At 35.9% G+C, this 25,375-nt stretch overlaps 1 protein-coding gene across 2 annotated transcripts in view; it reads right to left on the bottom strand.

Moving 5' to 3' along the window:
* The window catches only part of TRIM33 (tripartite motif containing 33), a 110,728-nt gene that overhangs the window by 21,574 nt on the left and 63,779 nt on the right, over nucleotides 1-25,375 (bottom strand). For both annotated transcript variants that reach the window (XM_047725119.1, XM_047725120.1), the window contains exons 5-11: nucleotides 14,881-14,997; nucleotides 12,087-12,201; nucleotides 9,885-10,031; nucleotides 9,296-9,413; nucleotides 7,623-7,897; nucleotides 6,636-6,800; nucleotides 3,175-3,375 (exon numbers count right to left, since the gene is read on the bottom strand). In XM_047725119.1, the coding sequence (XP_047581075.1) occupies nucleotides 3,175-3,375; nucleotides 6,636-6,800; nucleotides 7,623-7,897; nucleotides 9,296-9,413; nucleotides 9,885-10,031; nucleotides 12,087-12,201; nucleotides 14,881-14,997 (1,138 nt within the window). The remainder of the gene's footprint in view (nucleotides 1-3,174; nucleotides 3,376-6,635; nucleotides 6,801-7,622; nucleotides 7,898-9,295; nucleotides 9,414-9,884; nucleotides 10,032-12,086; nucleotides 12,202-14,880; nucleotides 14,998-25,375) is intronic.

Raw genomic sequence — 25,375 nt, 5'->3', positions numbered from 1 at the left:
CTCTGTCAGAAAACACCAAACCAAGGTCAAAACAGCCTAGCAAATTATGTTAAATAAGACATTAGCAAACTTCTTTTCCTTTTGAAAGTTTCTTAAGACCTGGAACCAAGTTTTATTTATCTTCTTATTCTCAATCACCAAGGACTTTAGCATATATTAAGTATTTAGCAAAACTTGAATGATTCTTTTAACACTATACATACCTCTCTATAGTTGCCCCAAAGCTCTCAATACTAAACCTTTCCAGGCCTACAATCCTGAACTATCTCCCTACTATCTCTATGGATAGTGGGGAGAAAACCAAACTTGTAATCAGGAGTCTGAGCTTTGAATTCCAACTTTTCCATGTAGTGGGTGACCAGTCACTAACTTTTCTTACTCTGATCCATAAGATAGGGGTATCACATTACCACAAGATGATTTTACATAAAAAACTGATATACTGCCTGTGAAAATGCTTTGTAAGCTGTAAGCTTATGACTTAGAAATTTTACTTGAGGGGTGCCTGGGTGGCTCAGTCAGTTAAGCATCTGACTCTTGATTTCAGCTTAGGTCATGATCCCAGGGTTGTGGGATAGAGCCCTGCTTCAGTTTCCATGCTCAGCAAGGAGTCTGTCTGAGATGCTTTCCCTCTGCCCCTCCCCCTGCTCGTGCGTGCACTCTCTCTCTCAAATAAATAAATCTTAAAAATAGAAATTCCACTTTTTATAGATATATTCTCAAATTTCCCATTCTATATTGTTCAGTCCTTTCAGCACCAATACAACTTCCATTCACTCAGCCACACAGGATGTCTCCTAATATTAGAGAAACAATAAGATTTAAAGAATTCACAATGAGCTAGTGATTTTGAAGCAATTTTGAAGTTAAAGAAACATCCTTTAAAACTAACTCTTAGGGGCGCCTGGGTGGCTCAGTGGGTTAAGCCGCTGCCTTCGGCTCAGGTCATGATCCCAGGTCCTGGGTTCGAGCCCCACGTCGGGCTTTCTGCTCAGCAGGGAGCCTGCTTCCTCCTCTCTCTCTGCCTGCCTCTCTGCCTACTTGTGATTTCTCTCTGTCAAATAAATAAATAAATAAATCTTTAAAAAAAAAAAAAAACTAACTCTTATAAAATCCATTAATTACATAAAAATATTAAAATGCAATCAAGGGCCCCAGTGTCTTATTAATTTCACTGCTCCCTGCTCCCCTGGTAACCCTTGACTCTGAATAACTCATATAATGCATGTGAGGACGACTCAGTATAACTTCAAAGACTATACTTAAATTTATAAACAAAATGCTGTTTCTCAAGTCATTGCCTTGGCTTGATGCGAACAAGCAGTCTGGTGTGCCTACTCCTAGTGCCTTAGTGCTTCCACCCACCCTGCCCACAAGCCAATCTACCAACTTGAACAAGTATTTTGACGAGCACAAGGAGTACTGGCATGTCATGTTACCCAGAGAACTTTCCAAACAAGTACCCAAAACCCATTTGATGTCTGAAGGGAAGTGGAAGAGACCTGGTGTCCAACAGAGTCTAAGTTGGGTTCATTACACAACCCATAAGCCAGAATCACGGACTGTTCTCTTAAATGACCTCTTCCAAAATATCAACAAAAATGAAGTATATCTGGGGATCATTAATTAAACCTTTTTCAAATTTACTATATATGTGTATGTAAGGTAGTATTCAGTGAATATCATTCATCCATAACTGTGCATGAGTTGTATTCTCAGCAACGGAGCTCAGTTTAATGCAACTGGAATTAAGTTACAATAAGGTGGGTTTTTTTTGTTTTTTTTTTTAATTTTTTTTAAAGTAACTTCTATACCCAATGTAGGGCTTTAACTCACAACCTAAGACCAAGAATTGCAATTTCCACTGATGGAGCCAGCCAAGTGTTTAAGATAAATTTCTTCTAGTCAGTTTTTCTCTTATTAATAAGTGCCTGTTTGACTTTGTCTATTATTTTTGTATTAAATAGTTTGTATGCTGCATCCAAAATAAATAAATAATATACATATATATTATTTATTTAAGAGCAAGGAAGTAAGCATGTAGGGGGGAGGGGCAGAGGGAGAGTTCCAACCAGGCTTTACGCTCAGCACAGAGCCTGACACGGGACCATGAGTTCATGACCTGAGCCAAAATCAAGAGTCAGTGCTTAACAACTGGACCACCCAGGTGCCCCCCCCGCCCAAAAAAATTTTTTAATAAAATGCGTCTAGGGGTGCCTGGGTAGCTCAGTCGGTTAATCAGCTGCCTTTGGCTCGGGTAATGATCCCAGGGTTCTGGGATCGAGCCCTGCATCTGGCTCACTGCTCAGCAGGAAACCTGCTTCCTCTCCCACTCCCCCTGCTTGTGTTTCTTCTCTCTCACTGTGTCTCTCTTTGTCAAATAAATAAATAAAATCTTAAAAAAATAAAAATAAAAAATAAAATGCTTTTAATTCAAATGAATTCATGAAATTTGAGAAGGCACTACAAGATATTTTTCTTCAGGAAAATGCTACAGGTGAAAGGGACAGAAGCCTCAGAGGGACCTTCACCTTTTTTATCTTCTACTTTTCACCATCACTTTCTCTCTCATTATGCACCACCTCCACCAAAGTGCCTAATTTCTAGACTTTCCAACTTCTTCCTTTCTTAGTCCAACCTGTTTGCACAAGGGGTACACCATCCCTTTTAGACTTAACAGAAGACTGGCAAATACATGACCACATTTTGGTCCTGCATGTCCTCTCTGGATCCAAATTTATAGATCAAGTACTTTGTCTAACACAAGGTTTGTCTGTTGGCAAGTGGCAGAAAGATTAACAAAGCCGAGATCTTTAAACTTTAAAATACTGAGGCATGCTGGTTTTAGCATATATAACTTTTAAAAATCAAATATTATACTCTACTCTTTGGAAATTTCAAAACACGTTTCTCCTGAAAAATGAAAGGGGAAAGGAAAGGGGAAAGGAGAAAGGAAGGAGGAAAGGGAAGAGGGAAGGAAGAAGGAAGAGGGAAGAGGGAAAGGAAGGGAAGGGAAGGGAAGGGAAGGGAAGGGAAAGGAAGGGAAGGGAAGGGAAGGGAAGGAAAGGGAAGGAAAGGGAAGGGAAAGAAAGGAAAAAAAAAAAAGAAAAGATATACCCTTAGCTCCTTAATTAACATGAGGTTTTAAATCTCTCATTCAACTTAGATACAAACCTGTATGGGTGGAATATCTGGCAGTGATGGAAGGTTTTCAGGATTGGTAACTGAGGGGATTAGCTCTATTGCTGTAACAGATGGGCTGGTGGGACCTCGATTTGCATTTGCCATGGTAGCTGTAGTAGGGCTGGTTGGATTGATTGTGGTGTTGTGCACCGACACAACAGGAAAGGGTCCAGCATGCCCTGGGTTTGAGTGCTGTTAAGAAAAAAGATGTTATCATTACATGATCTGCCAAGATATCCTAATATGAACTATACCTTCACAACACTTTTTAGTTTAGGGAAGATTCACAAATGTTTGACACCTGTGACTGAGAAACAAAGAAGTTAACACTATCTTAACAATAGCCAAGACACAGAAGCAACCTGTGTCCATGCACAGATGAATGGACAAGGAAGGCGTGGTATGTATGTGGGTCTGGCCATGTATAAAATGTACATGAGTGTGTTTGTATATAGAGTATTATTCAGCCATAAAAAAGCAGGCAATCATTTGCCACAGCATGGATGGACCCTGAAAGCATCATGCTAAGTAAAATAAGACAGAGGAAGACAAATACTATATGATCTCATTTATATGTGGAATCGTAAAACAAAGCAATTGCATAGAAAAACAATTCAGATTTGTGGTTTCCAAAGGCAGAGGATGAGAGAAGGGGGAACTGAAAGTGGTCAATGGGAAAAGGTACAAACTTCCATTTGAGATAAAAAGTTCTATGGATGTTACATATACAATACAACCATAGTTTTAACACCGTTGTATGATATACAGGAAAGGTGTTAAAAGTAAATCCTAAAGAAGATGTGGTACGTACACACACACACACACACACACACACACACACACACACACACACATATTACTCAGCCATCAAAAAGAATTAAATCTTGCTATTTGCAATGATGTGGGTAGAGCTAGAGCATATTATCCTAAGCAAAATCAGTCAGAGAAAGACAAATACCATATGATTTCACTCATATGTAGAATTTAAGAAACAAAACAGATGAACATATGGGGGGGAAGAATAGAAAAAAAAAGAGAGAGAGGGAAACAAATCATAAGATACTCTTTAAAGACAGAGAACAAACTAAGGGTGGAGGAGGGGGGTGGGTGGGGGGTGGGCTAGGTGGGTGATGGGCATTAAAGGAGGGTACTTGTGGTGAGCACTGGGTGTTGTATGTAAGTGATAAATCACTGAATTCTACTCCTGAAACCAATACTGCATTGTATGTTATCTAACTAGAATTTAAATAAAAAACATGAAAAGAAAACAAAAAATCCTAAGAGTTCTTATTATAAGGAGGAAAAAAATTTGTTTCTCTTCTTTTTATTTTATCTATATAACATGATGGATGTTAGCAGAACCTATTGTGGCAATCATTTCACAATATATGTAAAATCAAACCATTATGCTGTAAGCCTTTATACAGTGATATACGTTGATAATTAATCAATAAAACTGGAAAAAAAGTTCAAACAACTGAGGAAAGTGAGAAAATTCTTTTAATTACCAGATATAGGCTTTTGTGAACAAATTTCCTGAGGATCATGAGAAAACAAAACCAGAAAAAAAAAGTAATGAAAATTAATGTTGAATTCTAACTTACTCTAAAAATGACAGAAATGCAAGTATATATAAATAAATAGGAAGGGAGAAAAGACTCCATCTATCTCATAAAGAAATGCATACATAAAGGAATTTTACTTTTATGTTTCCTAATATTCTTTTTTTTTTAAGATTTTATTTAGTTATTTGACAGACAGATCACAAGTAGGCAGAGAGGCAGGCAGAGAAAGAGGAGGAAGCAGGTCCCCTGCTGAGCAGAGAGCCCGATACGGGGCTCGATCCCAGGACCCTGGGATCATGACCTGAGCCGAAAGCAGAGGCTTTAACCCACTGAGCCACCCAGGCGCCCCTATGTTTCCTAATATTCTTAAACAATTGTTTAGGAATTATTGTAATGAAAATCTGATCCTGAAAAAAATCTTTTTAAGCTTAATATATTGTCTTACTGTCGCTGGAAATTTAAGAATTTTTAAAATTGAGAGACATTTTTCCCACAGAAAACTGCAACTAACTGATTTGTAAGTCTATCAAACGTAAGTACATTAAGATAAAATTCTGTAGAAAAAATAGAAGAGCAATTCGAGTCCAAGGAGAAAAGACAATAAAATTTTGACTTCAAAAAAGAGCTTGATGGGTGCCTGGGTGGCTTGGTGGGTTAAAGCCTCTGCCTTCAGCTCAGGTTGTGATCCCGAGGTCCTGGAATCGAGCCCCACATTGGGCTCTCTGCTTAGCAGGGAGCCTGCTTCCCCTCCTCTCTCTCTCTGCCTACCTCTCTGCCTTCTTGTGATCTCTGTCAAATAAATAAATCTTTAAAAGAAACAAAACAAAACAAAACAAAAAAGAGCTTGCTACAGTATTTGGGATTCTAGTGGATTGGTTTATAAGAATGATACAAAGGTTTTACTTTATAAAGTCAATACTTACAATATGCCAGAAAATACGTCCTCAGCAACCATTTAAACTTAAGTTTATAATAGAACTTTAAAATGTCAACTGTAAACATGAGGGAGTACTTATTTTTCAAGTCTTTCCAGAGGTACTTGGGCCTAAAAGTTGAAGGACCACTGCTCTGAGACTGTTTATCCAACTTTAGTATACAGATTAATCTGAGAGTTAAGTAAAAATTTATTATTTCTAAGTATTTTGCCCCTAGAAATTCTGTTTCAGTAACTATGCTTCAGAATCTATTTCTGACAATGACCCCTGCCATGCTGATGGTCATTAAAGGATGCTTTGAGAAATATCACTATAACATTATAAAATTAACTTTATTCTTTTATAACTAGAAATCACATGTAAAAGTAGCCTGATTTTATAATCCTAACTTCTACTCGAATATAACCTGCTATTCAGGCAAAAATTAGAAAACATGTTTCTAAATACATTTATTTTTAAGAGTAGGCACATCTATATCCTTAAAAGAAAAATAAGCAAAGAGAAGGAGGGGGGATTAAATAATTAAATAACATATAGCATAGCTCTATTGTTTTCAAAGTCCCTTTTACAGATTAGGTTCCAAATACCGCATTAAAACATTAGAGGAACAATTTCAGGACACTAAGGTTCTAATCTTAACTTTACCATTACCTCTTGTGATATGGATAAATAACGAGCTCCTTTGTTTTTTACTTCTGTAAAATGAATTGGTTAGACTAGATTAGAGGTTCTTAACCCACAGTATATAATGAGTTGAATCCCATTAAAGAAACTCTTAAAATTGAATTCATGCGTACGTGTATTTTTCTGGGACAAGAAGATACACAGCATCAATCAAATTCTCAAGGCTATCAATGGCCACACAGCAACCCCCCCCACCAACTGATTAAGAAGCATGATGTCTTTTAGTTTTAAAATTTTATGATTCTTACAAATGTAACTCTAGGCATACTTGTCTTTGGAGGTGTGGCTGCATCATGGAATACTGAGGGCCGCTGTGCCTGGGTATCCCTGGTATTCGGGCAGCATTCTGAGCCAATCTCATCTGATGGGCTTGGAAAGCTCCACAGTTCATGTTGCCTCTTTGCATTGTTTGCACACTGATCAATCTTGGAGGCTACAAAAGGCAGAAATTGCATTTATGTAATAATATTTTTTATAAATTTACCTTTCAATTATAAAATGTTATGGTAAAAATCATTCAGTCAGGACAGAAGGGCATAAAGTAAAAAGTATAAGTCACATTCGCCCCATCTCTAGCCCCAATCCCTTCCTCTCAGTATATGTGTGTGTGTATATTTAAAGCCTATTAACATTAACTTATCTAACCCTGGATTAATGGTTTTGATTTGGATGGGGAAGGGGAGATCAGGAGAGATACAGGGATGCAAATGATTTGAACAAATACCTAAAGAATTTATCAGATTGGGGCGCCTGGGTGGCTCAGTCGGCTAAGCATCTGACTCTTGATTTCAGCTCAGGTTTTGATCCCAGGGTCGTGGGATCAAGCCCTGTGTGGGTCTCCGCATTCAGTGTGGCATCTGCTCCAGATTCCCTCTCCCGCAACCCCTTCTTAAATAAATAAGTAAGTAGGTAAGTAAGTAAGAACTTATCAGATCCTAGGCAAAAGCTGTCTGGCCTTTTGGCCCAAAACCACATGTGAAAAACAAAAAATATCTGGTCTGGAGGAATAAAATCTTTTGCTCCTCCATAGTACTAGTGAATTAATTTCGTTTCCCATGGTAAGTATTTTATTTAACACCTTTTCTCACATCTTCCCCAAATCCCTGCCAAACCAAGAGCAAATATTTAAACTCTAACCATTGAGCTCTGTCCCTGTTAGTAACATCGAAATGTGTAATGCATCCTTACAGGACAGAGTGTAATCTTAAGGCCTTCATAATTTTTGCCAATCATGCCATGATGTTGTAATACTCACCTGTTGCTGTAACATCTGTGGGGCTGCTTGTCTAGGGTGCTGCTGTGTTGTTGTTGTGGTTGTTGATACAGGTGCAGGGGGCTGCTGCATTCTCATCTGTTGCAACTGCTGATGTTTCTGTGCATATACTTGCTGTTGCATGTGCTGGAGTCGAAGCTGTGCTAAGTTAATCTGTCCAGGGGTTTTACTAATGTGGTTTGTCCCTGGAGGAACTTGCCCAACTACAACATTAGGAGTATAACCAGGAGCTGGTTTACTCTCTATTACTAGATTACCTGAAGGATTTAAAAAATGAGAATAATTTGCATATAAATGATTAAATCATCTACTTTGTGGATTAGTCACTATCTTTTCCTCTCTCCTTTGACAACTATCAGCACTCAAACTTCTGACAGTACAGCAGAGATGCGAGCTAGGTTTAAAGATAATAAAAATCAGAAACAGTCCAAAGACAAATAATTGACTTTTGATTCTTCAGAATAATATATTACCTGCCCTTATTCTTTATTTACATTTACACACATGCATAGAAAATTAAAAATCTGAAAGAGATATCTGCAGAAGAGGTCCATTCAGTCAGTCAAAATCAAGTCTCCCAGACTGATTCAAGGATACCTAAGATTGCTAATGCTGATGCCATCTGCCTTTGAATTGCCACAGCCTGCAGGGCAGAGTATAACACTGCTCCAAAACTGTCTGCGGAAACATGGAATGTTTTAACCACTTACGTCTCTAAAAATGAACACTTTCCTTGCCTCTCACAAAGCCCACCGTTTTCTAGGAACAGAAAACAAATTTTAGGAGTGTCTGATGTAAGGCAGAGTTGGCAAACCTTTCCTTTAATGCGTCAGATATTTTAGGTCTTGCAGGCCATATAAGAGCTATCATATGTTCTTTCATTTTCACTTGTTTTTACAACCCTTTAAAATGTTTGTTTAAAGTTTGTTTAAAAAACAAACTTAGCTAACATGCCACACAAAAACGGTTTGCTAATGACTGATCTAAGGCTATAACCAAATTTTAATGTACACAAAGACTACATTTTTTACAGAAATTCATCCACCACTGCTTTTACAACTTCCAATGGTGAGGACCTATGCTGAAAGTGAGTTTACTCAATCTGCAGACAATTCTAACTGTCGAGAAGTTTTTCGCCTTTGTTGTAAATTGAGCTGTTTGTCTGTCTCCCTGTAACCCTCATCTATGGTCAGCTGGTCCACATTGTGGAGTAACAAGAGTAAAGTCCATTTCTCTTTCATGTGGAAAAGAGCTATTCTTATCTTTCAAACCTTCCTCAGTACATGACTTTCAGACACATCAGCATCCTGAAGTCCTCCTCTAGTGGACAATTTGGTACAATTAATATGCAAACTACTAAGCATCTAATAAATTCCTCCAGAGAACAAAGCCCCGTTTGCTAAGTTTTCGACATGAAATAGTCATTATCAATTTTAAAAGATGTGGAGGAAATGTTAGCAATGATACACATAGGAGATTCTCAACATCCTTATAGATGTCATGAACATAGCTCAAGTGAGTTTCCAATGAGGAACATATTTTCCAAGAAATTTACATGTTAGAGTGAAGCTTTAAGTATTTAAAATTTGCTTGAGATGTTTTCTCCTCCTAATTCGCTGTTCCCAGTTACATTCATAAAGCTAATTATTTCTCACCTAAATTGACTACATTCTTTGCCCAGAAGGTGGGATCACAATGGAAACGAATTGCTCCATTAGCAGCAGGCACAGGATCACACCGTGCTTTCAAAATATGGCGCAATTGAAAAGTAATCTTAAAGGGAAAAAATTCACATTAGTCTTAAAAATTATAAGTATCACAAAAACATAAATGATAAAGACATAAAAAGCTCATGTAGCCCCGTAATGTCAATCTCAGATGAGACAGTATGTGTTTAAAAGACTAACTATATAAGCAATCAAATGCACATGCTTGAACTTCTGATATTTCTGGTGATAAACTACATTATGATACTAGGTATCTTCAGGTCAGTAAATACTTTATGATTCCATTCATATGCAATTCTAGAAAATAAAAGAAATCAGACTAGTGGTTGCCTAGGGTCAGGAGTAGAGGGGAATAAGGAAACTTTTGTGGATGGTGGAATTTTTCTGTATCTTAACATGGTGGTGGTTACACTTGCAAAAATACAAAATCTATACTTCATATAAGTGCAGTTCCCTGAAGGAAATATCTTAATAAGTCAACTTAAAGACCATAAATATACTATACTATGTGTCTCACCAGTCGCTTGCTGTACAGTAGTGCTGTGCTGCTGCCACTCGCAATTGCCCAGTTCGTAAAGTTCATAACGTGCTTCACCTGCCGGGAAAGGCCTGTGATGTCGTTCTGCTGCTGCAGTAACTTCATCTGTCTTTCTTTTGTAACGTTCTGAAACAAAACAAGAATTCAATGAAAAATTCTATGTGAAAAATTCAACTCACAATTTTTATTGCAAATGAACAGAATACCTACATTACTTTTTAAGATAAGGATTAAGTTGACAAGCACCTCATTAATGAGTCTGATCAAAAAAAAAAAAATTCACTAACAAAAACGGACCTAAAACTTAAGTTCTCTAAGCTAACAAGGGACATTCCATATACAGATATTAATGTTAGTTGATGTCTCTCTTTTCCTTCAGAAGATAAAAATGTCCTTATTAAAAACAGTATCTATTAGGCTGATGCAATACATAGAATCTATCGCATAATGAGCTGACCTTTAGAAATACAATACACTCAACTCTACTTTTCGGACAAAAGAAAATTTTGTGTTGCAAGTGCCATCTACTGGTGCATCATGAAGCTGGAGTTAAAATCTCTTCCTTTAAATACTTGAGACAAAATGAGAAACTAATTTGAAAGTTCTAAGAGCAGAGTTAGCGAAACTTTTAAAACGACAAAAGTTCATAAAAGAACAAGAAAGTCAGTAAGAGTTGAAGGACCAGTTCAGGGGGAAAGTAAAGTTAAACTATCTGGGAACAAAACTCCTAGAAGCAACAGGTGATGTTCTATATACACTTTGACATTTGGCATGCCAAACAACCTATCTACTTGGTACTTAGCCTTTTCTTAATGCCTCAAGTTGATTTACTGGACAATTTTTTTTCCCTAAGAAAACAAATTGCTCATTTTGTAATGTAAAACAGGTGACAAAAGCATTCAACTGATAGAAGCTTGATTCACAACTTCCCTGGAAATTATCCCTTTTACAAATCTTAGGAAAACCTCTATTTTACAAAGTTTAAGAACTAGGAAACATCTATTGTTTATATTCAGCATATTAGGAGTATGTGGCAGATTTATCACTTGGTATTTCTGTATATTTTAGTATTAAGAGGCATCTTTTTACTCAAAAATTCTTGAAACAGTTTAAGAACATTATTTTAGACCTATACTTAAAATGTACTTGCAGTAACTTAAAAGGCTATCAAAAACAGTTGCTGCTCAATACTCTCCATTCACAGTCCTTTTGAAAACAAAAATCTAACAGTTAAATGCATCAGCTGGATGTACAATAGGAAAGAGACCTCCAACTTTAACAGTAAGTGTGAGAATACTTTTAACCTCACAACTGTGTCTCAATTAAAAAAAAATGTATTTCAAAAGACAAAATTCAGAAATAACACTGCCAACATAATTTCTTTCATTTCTGTGTAACTGTGTGTCTAATATTTCTACAATGGTCTATGAAGGAATGAAACAGACAAAAAAAAACACTACTGTGGAAAATTTGAGGTTAATAGTAATGGAAGTAAAAAAACCAAATACATAGTTTAAATTGCTACCATTTAATGGTGCAGAAAACACAACTCTGTATCATCTAAGCCTACTACAGAGCACCAAATTTTGAAAACCAATCAACTCTGGTCAGTAGAGGGGACGCTTTGTTTAAAACTTAATTTGGATTTCACAAATTGACTGGATTCTCATCTAAAAATTTGTATCTACATATTAATCTCAAAATATGCAACACAAAAACAGTACAACAAAATTATCATTAAGTTTAAAGTTTATAAATTTCAAAATGAGCACCATTTTTAGCAAAACTGTGGAATATTTTTAAAATAAAAGTGAAACACACAAAGGCTATACATTCACATGTAAAAATTAAATTGAGATCCTATCTCGGGGAAGGGGAGGATGTAGCATGTTGGCTTTGTCTTTGTTTATAGAACATTTTAGTAATAATTCTTTCATTCCTAAGAGGACAACTCTATCTCCTAATTTATGCAGCTAAATCAGTATTATTAAATTGGGCTGCAAATTAACTAACTCAATAAAGCTCTATTTTCCAATAGAAAATGAAATTTTAAAAAATGTTTTTAACTTTCTTTACTTCCATGCCCCCCCCCAACCACTCTAAAAGAGCTTTCAATAAACATTAAAAACAGCTAAAGAGCAACAGAAGCAGTTTTTGTTTTATTTTGGCTTTGAACCGTACCTCTAGCTGCTGTAAGAGAGATTTTCCTTTCTTATTAATTTCATTGATAAGGGTGAAAATGGCCACTTTAATTTCCTGTTCTACTCGTTTGTTAGTCTCATTTACTTCTTTTATCCTGAATAAGAGAAATGCATCATTAGGTTATTTATCCTATGTCTCTGAATCATCAACTGTTACAGAAATTCATCCAACTGGGCACTTAAAGAGAGTAATTAAAATTAAACCTTTGTCAAAATGTATAACTTATGTTTCGGTAGACCTGAGCACTCAATTTGGTCCAAACAAGTTATATATAAAGAATGGAATATGTAGTAATTTTAAATTAAATTTATAAAGGCCAGTTTATTAGTCTAAATGGTAATCTCCTTTAGTTTCTACGACATGAATGTGATATATAAACATCTGACATCAGCAATTCCTGTCTAGTGTCAAATATGGCATGTTGGATCTACTAAACACTTTTTAAGAACAATGTGCAAAAGAACAATGTTGCAAACAGTAATTATCGGTTAGAATAATAGGAATTAAGCTTTGAAGCATTTATTTTCTCCTGTAACTTAATCACTTCAAATGTGGGTTCTGATACATGCTCCCCCCCCATAGGTTCTTCTCAAAACAGTTTTCCTACTGTACAGAATTAAGGGTATAAAACAACTTCAATCCATTTACAAAATGTGCCAGATGTTTTAGAATAGGTATAAGCCCCCATTTCGGTAATGAAACGTTTAGTTGCAGATATGAAATAGCTAATAACCTATTTCATGGAGTGGGGGAGAGGGATCCCACCAATATAAATACATAAAATGTTAAACAATCAAAGAAAGTAGCCTTCAACTTTTATATATTCTACTTCTTTACAAACTATTTCTCATACTTTCAACCTCTAAAATGTCTTTTATTTGCCCAATTCAAATTTGAGTAACTTTAATACAGTCTGAGTAATTATAATGTAATTTTCCCTCCTTTGTCTATACATCAGCGCTTGTTTGGGCACTTATTTGAAAATTTTATTCAATTCTGTCCTTATCTTACTAAAGTAAGTGGAAGATGTCTTTTTAAGAGTGCTAATTACTATTGATAATGTAGGATTCCAACTTAAAATGACTCAAAGACTAAAATCATTGAACGTGCTAAAAGCAGAGAACTGTTAGCCACAGTCAAATCCTCATTAGATTCAAGCAGGTCTATATGTGTTCAATTGTGAAGAAATAAATCAATGTACATTTAAAAAATGGAGACAGATCATAAAAGAGTGTCTAAAGGGAAGTATTACTGGAGATTTCAATACTTTAAAATAAATCTAGAGATAAAATCATTAGTCTCCCCAACCCTCTGTAATTTTATAACACATAAATCTCTTGTCTACTTTTCTACAAAGATTCAGAAACACATATGCAAAATATGTACAAAATATCTGTATAAATATCTGTATAAAAATATGGGACTGCCTTATGAATCAACTCACTATCTTTCTCTGAAAAGGACATTCATCTATTATTTATGAGAAGACAGCTACCACCCTCTCCAGTATCACCCACAACGTAGCAGAATCACTAAAACATCCTGACATTTTCATAACAATTAACCATCCATAAATAGTGTATGCAATATATTAATGTAGGGATATACAGCTGACCCTTGGGCAAAGTGGGGGTTAGGAGCACCTACCCCCATGAAGTAAAAAATACACGTATACCTTTTGACTCCCCAAAAGCTTTAGCTAATAGCCTATTGCTGACCAGAAGCCTTACTGCTAACATACAGAGCTTAATCAGCTTAACATGTTTTATGTTATATGTATTACATATTATAATCTTACAATCAAGTTAGCTAGAGAAAAGAAAATGTTATATTTATTGAAAAAATCTGTATAAGTGGACCTCGCAATTCAAATCCATGTTGTTTTAGATCTACACCCTCAGAGTAGCCTTTTCTTTTGGTATCACTTCTTAAGATGAAAGTTAAGATGAAAGTTCTACCACCTTATAGTCTAATATATAATATTCATTCATCAATTTAATGCTTTTGAATATTGTCATTTTTCATCATTTTAATCATCAAAAATTAACTTAAATATTCTAGAAGTACCTAAAAGTCTCATTATTTGTGAAACTGAAAACAAATACTTATAACCCTATTCATACCCTCAGGAATATACAGATTTTAATTATACCAGCTTCAGGTATTCATCTTTCTACAGAGTCCTCACCTTGTTAATGTACTCATTTATGGAACTTACTCCAACTTGACTTATCAATAAATTTAGTTCATTTAGAAATGAACCTGAATAAAATTTTTAAATGCTGATGGTATTACTGATAAAAATAATGCCAATAGTTAAAATCTGAGGGCTTACTATGTGCCACAAACTGTGCTATACATTCATCTTATATCATTACTACTAAGAGAAGTAGTATTTTTAATTTTTGCTTTACAGATGGGAAGGTAAATTTATCCAACATTCTTTTCATACTCTCTCCTCTATACTATGTCTTCCACAGAGTTAAGATTTGTAATTCAACTCTCCATGTATTAGTTGCTTTTTCCACAGTAATTTAAGGCTTTACAAAGTTTAGAGTTTTGTTGATTATAAAGTGGTCAAAGATGTATCTTAAGAGGATTTAAAATTCTGGTGAATTAAATCTTACTTATTAACAAGTATTATAATCCAAACTCAAACTTTTATCATTTACCCTTCCAAAACTATGTTTTCTATGTACGCTTAATATGTAAACTGACTTACTATGTTTAATAATTCTTTAAGTGGAATTATGGTTTTAAGCAACACACTTACCTATTCTGCACCTGAGTAGCTGCAAAATGAACATAATTCTTCTTCTCAAGAAGCTTAGCCAGTAGATTCTCAATTGCACCTTTCTGGTTTTGAAAAGCTTCTTCCAAAAACTGGTACCTTAAAACAGGAAAAAAAAAAAAACTACATTTAGAACAGAAAATTTATTATTAAAATCCTTAAAATGAATTGCTACATGACTCAAACCTATGACCTCACTGAAACGATCAATATTCTATGCTGCCTCACATACCTTACCTTGACAGCAACTTTTAACTACAAATCCCTTCCCTTCTGACCCAAGCCTGAGAAGCCATTTGGTAAGACAAAAAAATTTAACTTAAGAACTGTTCAAATGCTCTTGTTAGAATTTTGATTCAGAATTACATTTTTTAAAAAATCCAAATATTGGAATAAGTTGTATACATTTTAAATCATAAAATATAACATTATAGAAATACTTTCAAAAGTGGGGAAACTACCCATAGTTTTAAAATCATAAAACCACTACTACTACTACTACTGTGATATATATTCCTTGGGCTTTTTATTATGTATTTTAAAATACAAGTATATATAATGTATGTGCAATTTTACATCTGACTTTTATCTCATCTTAACAATCACCACTTGAAATAATTTTTCAGTTCTCCATACCATGTAGTCAAATTTTTCCAGAAGAGTTGAACCAATTAAAAATCACCAACACTAGTTTTATTGTAGCTTTGTCAACATGAGTGGTGCCTGTATTATTTCCTAATATTATTGTGCAAAAATTTATACTTAATAGTAAAGACTACAGTTTTTTGGCTACTAGGAAGGTAGAATGGTTTTCTTTCCTATTTTTATTTCCTTTGTGTGAGTTGCACATTATGTTGACAAATATTTTTGGGATTCTTCTGTATGCTAGGGATACATGAGTAAATAAATCCATTACTGTTCATATTCTTATAATAGGCACACATATGAAATGATACTATACTGTGATAAGAACTGTAATGGAGGGGAGCCTGGGTGGCTCAGTCTGTTAAGTATCTGCCTTTGACTCAGGTCATAATATCAGGAGTCCTGGGATTGAGCCCCACATCGGGCTCCCTGCTCTGCCTGCTTCTTCCTCTGCCTGCTGCTCCCTATGCTCTCTCCCCCTCCTTCTCTTAGATAAATAAATAAAATATTTTCAAAGAAAGGAACTATAATGGAGATATATATACTCTTAACAAGAACACAGCCTTAATATCAAGGAAAGCTTCACAGTGAAGTGGGAATAGTATTATCATATGCTAAATACAGAGACATATTTAAGGAACTACAAAGACTTCAATTTAGCCAAAAAAAGCCAGGCAAAGGTCAGAATATGAGGTTGTAATTAATAAAATCCAGAATCAGGCTGTGAAGGTCTGGGTGTACCATGCTAATGTTTGGATTTCATCTTCTTAGTAATGGGAAACCCTTGAAAAATTCTAACCAAGATATAATATCAGATTTATGCTCCAAGAAAATCATCAGACAGAAATATAAAAGATAGATCCGAAGAAGAGAGAACAGGATGACCAGCTACAACTCTATGACAGTAGCTCAGATAAGGTATCAAAATACAATAATTACTAGCTGGCACAAACAAGCCTGAACAATGGATTCTGTCAGAGAGATCAGCACCTTTGGTGATTTGGGAGTTTACATGCTGCAGTTGAAGTAAGGTCTATAGTATGACCTAAAAATTAAATGCCTAGCTAAGACACAGTCAAGAAAAGGTCACTGGAAATAAGTTCAAGATACTGACAAAGGTACGACAGTCTATGTAGATCATTAAAGGCAGGAATTCAGATTAAGACTAAGACTATGAGTATCTAAATGTCTGTGCCTTTAGTGAAGGTCTCACTTAAGGCAAATTTAGGAGAAAAGGTTAAAAAGTTGTGAACGCTGAGGAAAGTTTGGTAAGATGAAGGAAAATTTTGCTTAGTGCTCAGGTTCAAGGTGTAAAGGAAAAATGGAGGGCAGCAGAAGGCAAAATGGACAGCAATATGAGGACTGGTGTAATAGAGGATATTCAGCAAGTGAGGTTTTTATTTTTTTCATTGCTTTTAAGAATTTTTTTATTGTAATAAAGCATACATAAAATTGACCACTTTAAGATTTTTAATAATTTATTTTTTAAAGCAAAACAAAATGAAGCAAAAAAACAAAACCCAAATCCTGTCTGCAATGTAAAATATAGTAACACTTTATAATTTATGTACAATATTAAACAGCAAAGAAAGATGTGGGAGTTTTAATTTTAAATTAAAACTATCAAAATTAATTAATTAAAACTATCTAATGTTAGATAGATACATAACCCAAAGATTGTTGTTTCATTTCATTCTTTCATTGAAGAACATTTGATTTACTCCATACACAATTTCTGTATGTCCAAAATAAAATTTTACTTTGTTAAATCTGTACAAATGCAGTAGGAATGAGATTACCATGCTAACCTTTGTGACTCAATGAGCTTTAAATTAAGATAAAGAAAGACCTTTTGACACAGAGTTTTATTATGTCAGTAAATAGAAAGGCACCTGGTACAAAGGTCAACCAGTATCATAATTCACAAAATTATAATTCATGAAATTTAACCCTATACAAATTTATTTCTCTTCTCACTTCAAAATAAATGTTTCAGAATCCTGTTTCTAGAAATATCTTGTTGATTCATGTGAACAAGTATTAAGCAAACAAACTATGATATCCCTACATTTAAGTATGTGTTCTTTCTTAACCTCTTATATAGGAGTTGGCATCTGAGCTGGATGTTTACAGATGAGTAAGAGTGCTTGAGGTAAGCCCTCACACTGGGGGAAAACAAAATCTGAATGTGTATTAGTACATAGTTCTGAAGCTGTCATTTTTAAGGCTAAGGAAAAGAGAGCAAAATGAGAAAAGTCGAGAAAAACAAGATGCTAACTTGCACATTTTGCTTAAGTTGCATTCAGATAATAGTAAGCCATTAAGGAATTGAATGAAAAGTGATAATCAGATTTGTCTCTGTTCATTTGATTAATTTCAATTATATTATTAGAAGAAAAATACTAACTGGATCTTGAACAACAGAAGAACAATGTGGAAGCAGTTTTGGCTACAAGATGCTTCCGATTCTCCTACCTAAGAGAATAACTAATGCTGCATTTTCTTTTTTAGCAAATCAAAATTATAGTCGAAATACTTCAGAAATGGGGAGAAAAAAGAATAACCAAAAAGTGGATTAAGTATAATGTCAATTACAGGTGCCTGGGTGGCTCAGTCAATTAAGCATCCCAACTCTCTATTTCGGCTCCAGGTCACGATCTCAGGATCCTGATATCGAGCCCCAAGTCAGGTTCTACACTCAGTGGGAAGTCTGCTTGCGAATTTCTCTCTCCCTTTCCTTCAGCTCCTCCCCCCCTGCACTATCTCTCTCTTTCTATGCCTCTCCAAAATAAATAAATAAATTTTTAAAATATAATTTTGATTAATATGTAAACACATGAAAGCCTTTTCTTAGCTGTTGATCTTGTATATGAATAAGTGATTGTTAACCTGGGCTTCTACTCACAGTGAGTTATATTCAGTATTTCAAAATGTGTAGGTAAAAATTACAGATGCCCATGACTTACTTAGGACAGGCAGGCTAGGTAAGACTTTCTGAGCTTTTGATTAGAATCATAGAAACTCAATATAATATGTATACCACTGGTTACATAGTTTTGAACAGAAATCATCATCACCATTATATGTGTTTTTATTATTGAGAAATAAATTATTATTTAATGTAGCTTGCTAAGAAATTTTTGAAAACATGGTTCTCAGAAGACTGGGAAATGAATAAGGGCTTAAAAAAAAAACTGAGAATCTATTATCTTATAACTTCAAACTATAACTTTTGAAGCTCATTTAGCTTTACTAGGTCCTGAGCTGTACAGGGATGCTACTCTCCTTTGTCAGGTAATCACAGTATTATTTAGTAACTGTCAGCATTTAACAGTTGATAAGATTTTACTCTGGCACTTCTAGGTAAATATATCATCTTAGTTTATAACCCAACTGAATATCTAGGGAAACATTTTTAGCTAGTATGTAATAATTCTGACTCAGTATCTTTTTTTAAAAAAGATTTTTTTCATTTTAGAGAGAGAGTGTGTGTGCACATGTGTGAGTCGGGGGACAGGGAGAGGGAGAGAATCTCAAGCAGACACCCTGTTGTGTGCAGGGCCAACTTGGAGCTCGATCTGACAACCCCAAGATAATGACCTGAGCTAAAACCAAGAGTCAGGGACTCAACTGACCGAGTCACCCAGGTGGCCCTCAATTTCTTTTTTAATTCAGTACTCCATTTTAAGAATTACATAAAACTTTAGTTCCACTGAACCTATCATCCACTTTCAAAGGTATCTATTTATAGCCAACTTTGTTGTACTCCCTCCTGTTCTATTCTCAAAATTACTTTGAAAAATCCCAAACATATTCTATCTAAGCATTTATCAATCTATATACAGCAAGAGCTGTTTTGAGAACTATGTTTTCAGATGCTGTGCTAAGTATCTTACATGGATTCTCTCATTTAATCTTTAGAAAAATTTATTGATATATGTACTATTACTATCTACAGAGTAACAGCTGGATAATTTGGACAACCCTGTGTGTTAGTTCTTCAGAGAAATATATAAATAATAATTATCCTACAGGACCTGTTCCAAGAGTTAAATTGGTCAAAACACACGAAGCACTTAATAAGCATAGTACTTTGCTTACTGGAGCACAGTAAGGGGCTAAAATTAATTGTCACTGCTACTTTTTGCAGTAATTTTAAATGATTTGCATTATGACAATATAAAGCTTCAAACCTTCAACAATAAAAAGCCCACCATACACAAAGACCTAATGCTTTTAAGAAAATTTAAAATGAGGCTATGGGGCGCCTGGGTGGCTCAGTGGGTTAAGCCGCTGCCTTCGGCTCAGGTCATGATCTCAGGGTCCTGGGATCGAGTCCCGCATTGGGCTCTCTGCTCAGCAGGGAGCCTGCTTCCCTTCCCCTCTCTCTGCCTGCCTCTCTGTCTACTTGTGATCTCTCTCTCTGTCAAATAAATAAATAAAATCTTAAAAAAAAAATAAAATAAAATGAGGCTATGTTCCTTATTTAAAGCTCTGTATGATAATAATAATAATAATATAATAATAATAATAAATAATAATAAAATGATAATAAGCCCTAAGAGTTCAGGAAGAGTTACAGAGAGCAGCAAGTCTGAGAAACAATTAGAACCTAAAAGCATAGAAATTTCGAGAAAGCTTGGGGAAGACATAAGGATTCTCACATAAACAGAACAGGGAATAAAAGCCAGCTTTAAATCTCAAAGGGCACATAGTGACATCAGTTGACATTTCAATTTCGTATGACTTCAGTAGTACAACAGGCTATTACTTTCTAATGCTATATTCAAATTCACCAATATTTTCTTCTATAATGTCTAATCTGTTAATCCCATCCAAAATCAAACAGGGAAAAAAACTGGGGGGCGGGGGGAGTGATGTGGTGGAGAGACAGAAGAATAGTGAGTCTGGGGACAACTGTAATGACACTAATATATGTATAACTGGCTTCCCCAAATGGGAAGGTAGAAGAGGAAAAAAAAATATTGGAAGAAATTATAATAATGGAGTACTTTTCCAAATCTGATGAAAAATATAACCCTACAGATCTAAAAACCTCAACATCCTCCAAACACAAGAAACATTAAGAAAATTACTCTAAGGCATATTGTTTCCAAACCACATAAAGACCAAAAAAAAAAAAAAAAAGATAAAACCTTGAAAGTAGCTAGAAGGAAAAAAAGACATTATATACAGACCAATAAAGACAGAACAGGTAGGGCACATGGGTGGTTCGTGGGTTAAGTGTCTGCCTCTTGATTTCGGCTCAGGTCATGAGATTGAGCCCTTGGTCGGGTTCTGCTGGGCTGAGCGTGAAGCCTGCTTAAGATTCTCTTTCTCCCTCTCCTTCCCACTCCTGCCCCCTCCCTGCTCGTGCACACTCAACCTCTCACATAAACAAACAAACAAACAATAAACCTAAAGAAGGTAGAAGGAATTAAGATGAATACACAAAATAATGTGGGAAAAATACAATTTAGTGGGGATCAACAACCCAAAAGTTGTTTTTTTTTAAAAGACTAATATTGACAAATCTATGAAAGACTGATTAAGAAAAACATAGAAGGCACAAATAACTAATATCAGGGATTAAAAAGAGGTCACCATCATACAGCTCTTAAGACATTAAAAAGATATTAATTTAAAAAGATATTAATGAGGGACGCCTGGGTGGCTCAGTTGGTTAAGCAGCTGCCTTCGGCTCAGGTCATGATCTCAGCATCCTGGGATTGAGTCCCACATCGGGCTCCTTGCTTGGCAGGGAGCCTGCTTCTCCCTCTGCCTCTGCCTGCCATTCTGTCTGCCTGTGCTCGCTCTCTCTCCCTCTCTCTCTCTGATAAATAAATAAAATCTTAAAAAAAAAATGTATCCTTGTTAGGATATTTATAAAAAAAAAGATATTAATGAAACCTTGCATTAAGAAATTTGAAAATCTAGGGGTGCCGGGGTGGCTCAGTGGGTTAAAGCCTCTGCCTTCAGCTCAGGTCGTGATCCCAGGGTCCTGGGATCAAGCCCCACATCTGGCTTTCTGCTCAGCGGGGAGCCTGCTTCCTCCTCCCTCTCTCTGCTTGCCTCTCAGCCTACTTGTGATCTCTGTCAAGTAAATAAATAAAATCTTTAAAAAAAAAAATTAAAAAAAAAATTGAAAATCTAAAATAGAAATTTGAAAATCTAGATAAAATAGACAAACTTATAGAAAAATGTAATACTACAAAACTGAACAAGAAGATATAGAAAACCGGAGTTTATAGCTAAAAAATAAATATAACCAAAGAATTCCTAACCAAATGGGGTTCCTGACTGGCTGGCTTAGTCAGGTGGTAGAGCACGTGACTCTTGATCTCAGGGCTGTGTGTTCAAGCCCCATCTTGGGTGTGGAACCAACTTAAAATAAAAAACATGAATAATAATAATAATAATAATTTTTTTAAAAATTCCTGCCCAAAATACATATCCTAGAGAAACATATGTACATGTATCCCTAGAGATGTAAAGAAATCTTATTTTTTTAATAGTAGCCAAAAGTAGAAACAACCTGCTACTGTCAATAAAACAATGGATAAGGGATGCCTGGGTGGCTCAGTCAGTACAGCATATTACTCTTGATCTTGGGGTTATCAGTTCAAGCCCTGCAGTAGGTGCAGAGATTACTTAACAATAAAAACTTTTAAAAATAAGTAAGTAGGGGCGCCTGGGTGGCTCAGTGGGTTAAAGCCTCTGCCTTCGGCTCGGGTCGTGATTCAGGGTCCTGGGATCGAGCCCCGTGTCGGGCTCTGTGCTCAGCAGGGAGCCTGCTTCCACCTCTCTCTCTCTCTCTCTCTCTGCCTGCCTCTCTGCCTACTTGTGATCTCTGCCTGTCAAATTAAAAAAAAAAAAATTAAAAAAAAAATAAGTAAGTAAAAATAAAGCAAAGGATAAACTATATATAGCCAAGAGGTTCCCAAACTTTCTTGAATCATGATGCCATTTAGTGTCTCAGTAATTTTTTTCACAGAACTAAAAGAAATATCTAACACTTCCATTTATCAAGTGGTAAGGTCAAAAAATACACCAAAACCCCAATTTGTTAGATATTTTAGTCATTCCTTACACTGCACTTTTAGATATATATGATACTGTCTTGTGATTTTAAAACTTTTATAAGTATGCAGTCATTAGTGACATGCAATGAATTCTTCTATTTGCCAGGAAGTATTCAAAGAGTAGGGATATCACAGTAAACAAAACAAAATAGGGTCTTTTTCTTCCTTTCCTTACATTCTAATTAAGGAGAAAACAAAAATTTAAGTAACGTGATAGAGAAGACACAAGTGGCAAAAAATTCTAGATCAAAAACCCAGAAAAGGGTTCCTGATGAGTTTGCACTGAGATCTCAAAGAACAGAACCAGCCATGCAGAAATCACAGATGAATCATAAAATGAGAGGCACGTCCACATTGCTGCAAAGGAAAATGACCAACCAACAGAGTTTTTATTCTTGTAATAATTCACCAATTAACATTTTGACCAACACACATCACAACGAACCTGTCCCTCTACTAAATAACTGATTACTCTGAATGTTTCTTTCTCAAATCTTCTCCTGATATTCCTGTCATTCAAGCTGTTAGCCACACCCAATTCTCTTTCTAGTCATAAGCAATCATTCTGCTGGGTAGGTGAATCTGAGACTTACAAGTTCCTCAGATAATCTGACAGGCACACAAACTATAATACTAAAATCAACTTTTTTTCAGCAAAATCAAAAGGAATTAACTCTATTTTGGAGTTACTCACTGAACTGAACTACAACTGAACCATACACTCAATCTCAAGACTCATATAGACTCAAGATACAAAGGACAGTCAGTTGTTTTTATTATTGTATAGTCATCATCTAGCAGGGCCCTCGAACATCTACTGAACAAAAGAGCTGAATGAATACTAAGTATTGAAACAAGCTGCTTTTTCTAACAATCAATGTACCACATGAAAACAAAATACTTGGGGGCACCTGAGTGGTTCAGTTGGTTAAATGTCCAACACCTGATCTCAGCTCAGGCCTTGACCTCAGGGTTGTGAGTTCAAGCCCCTCACTGGGCTCCACACTAGGCATGGAGCCTATTACAAAGAAGTTAAGAAAGAGGAGAGGAGTGGAGAGATGAGAGGAAGCAAGCAAACAACACACTTAGAAAATCTTGATTTGTCACCATACTTCTGAATGTAGTTCCCTAGAAAACTGATGGTACATATGAGTTTATATGTCATTTTTACTGGCAATTTGTGGATTTTATCTGAAAGGCATTTGTAACTTTGCAAGAGTTGACAGAAAAAAAATGAGTTTGGCAAACGTTCTTCCTAAGTAGAGGTTATCAACCTTCACGGAATAACAACCAGTGATTTACCAGTATTTGTAAAATACTGTAAAAAATTTTTGATACCTGGCTGTAATGTAAAATTCTTATCTAACCAGTCTGGAGTAGGACTAAGGTATCAGTATTTTTTTTAAAGCTCTCTAGGTAGCTCTACATCTAGAATTGAAAAGAAAAATATCTGCTCTAAAGCTTATTAATCTATCTATCCACCCAACTATCCATTTAACACTATAAAAGCCTAATACAAGAAAAGTTATTTCTCAGGAAAGTATTTTAGAGAAATTTCACTTACACAGGTCCATTTAAGTGACTTCCATTATAAACTATCTTGCTCTTTAACAAAAATATCTGACATTATATTTTAAGTATACTCTCTTATACCATAATGATCCTAAAAATCTATAAATACCCAACTATACACAAAACTTCAATCAGGGATAAAAAACATTAAGGCAGGGGCGCCTGGTGGCTCAGTGGGTTAAAGCCTCTGCCGTCGGCTCAGGCCATGATCCCAGGGTCCTGGGATTGAGCCCCGCATTGGGCTCTCTGCTCAGCGGGGAGCCTGCTTCCTCCTCTCTCTTTCTGGCTTTCTCTCTGCCGACTTATGATCTCTGTCTGTCAAATAAATAAATAAAATCTTAAAAAAAATATATTAAGGTAGAGCAAAGGTGACATCCTCTCTCAGCCGTGAAGAATAAGTGGTACCAGGCTATCCCTGCCACCAGAACTATGAAATAAGAAAGAAATATGTGATAACTATATTTAGTCATTAGACTACACACTGAGAAATTCTGCAGTCCTTCAGAGAGCCTCACCACTATCCTGCCTCTCTGTCTACAGATAATTTGGTGATAGGTGGCACAGAGAACTGGAGACCACACAGAGCTGAGAAGTCTCTTTGAGCTGAGGAGGCCATGGTCAAAGTCTGGGACTACTGAGCAGCCAGAATCCATGAACAGGGCACTAGAATCGAGGTAGCTATGGAGGGTGAGGATGGGATGTGGGGGAAATAGAGGGGAAAGAAATATACAGAATCAATGAATTCCTCATAATTCCTCAGCCAGTATCTGGGCTGTATATGCACAGCACAAGATTACGCAAGGCTTAACAGAGAGCAGCTGCTATGAAGTTGATGGTAGAATAGAGAAACTAGAGCTCAAGCAGTTCCAGGAGACAGAGTTCTAGCTGAGCTAGTGGAGGAAAAGAATTTCTCCACCTCCCCAGACATCTACCTGAGAAACCAGAAAGGCCACACCTTAAAAGAAAAAACTATACTTGGGGGTGCCTAGGTAGCTCAGTGGGTTAAGCCTCTGCCTTCGGCCTAAGTCATGATCTCAGGGTCTTGGGATCGAGCCCCTGAGAAAGAATCCCAAGGAGGCTCCATGCTCAGCACAGAGCCTAGTGTGGGGCTGATCTCACAGCCCTGAGATCATGACCTGAGCCAAGATACCCAGATGCCCCAAAGACAGCTATTTTTT

Source organism: Lutra lutra, chromosome 4 (genome assembly GCF_902655055.1).
Source record: "Lutra lutra chromosome 4, mLutLut1.2, whole genome shotgun sequence".
Classification (NCBI taxonomy): domain Eukaryota; kingdom Metazoa; phylum Chordata; class Mammalia; order Carnivora; family Mustelidae; genus Lutra; species Lutra lutra.
The sequence above is the reverse complement of the archived record's forward strand: the minus strand, read 5'-3'. Positions and strand labels throughout refer to the sequence as shown.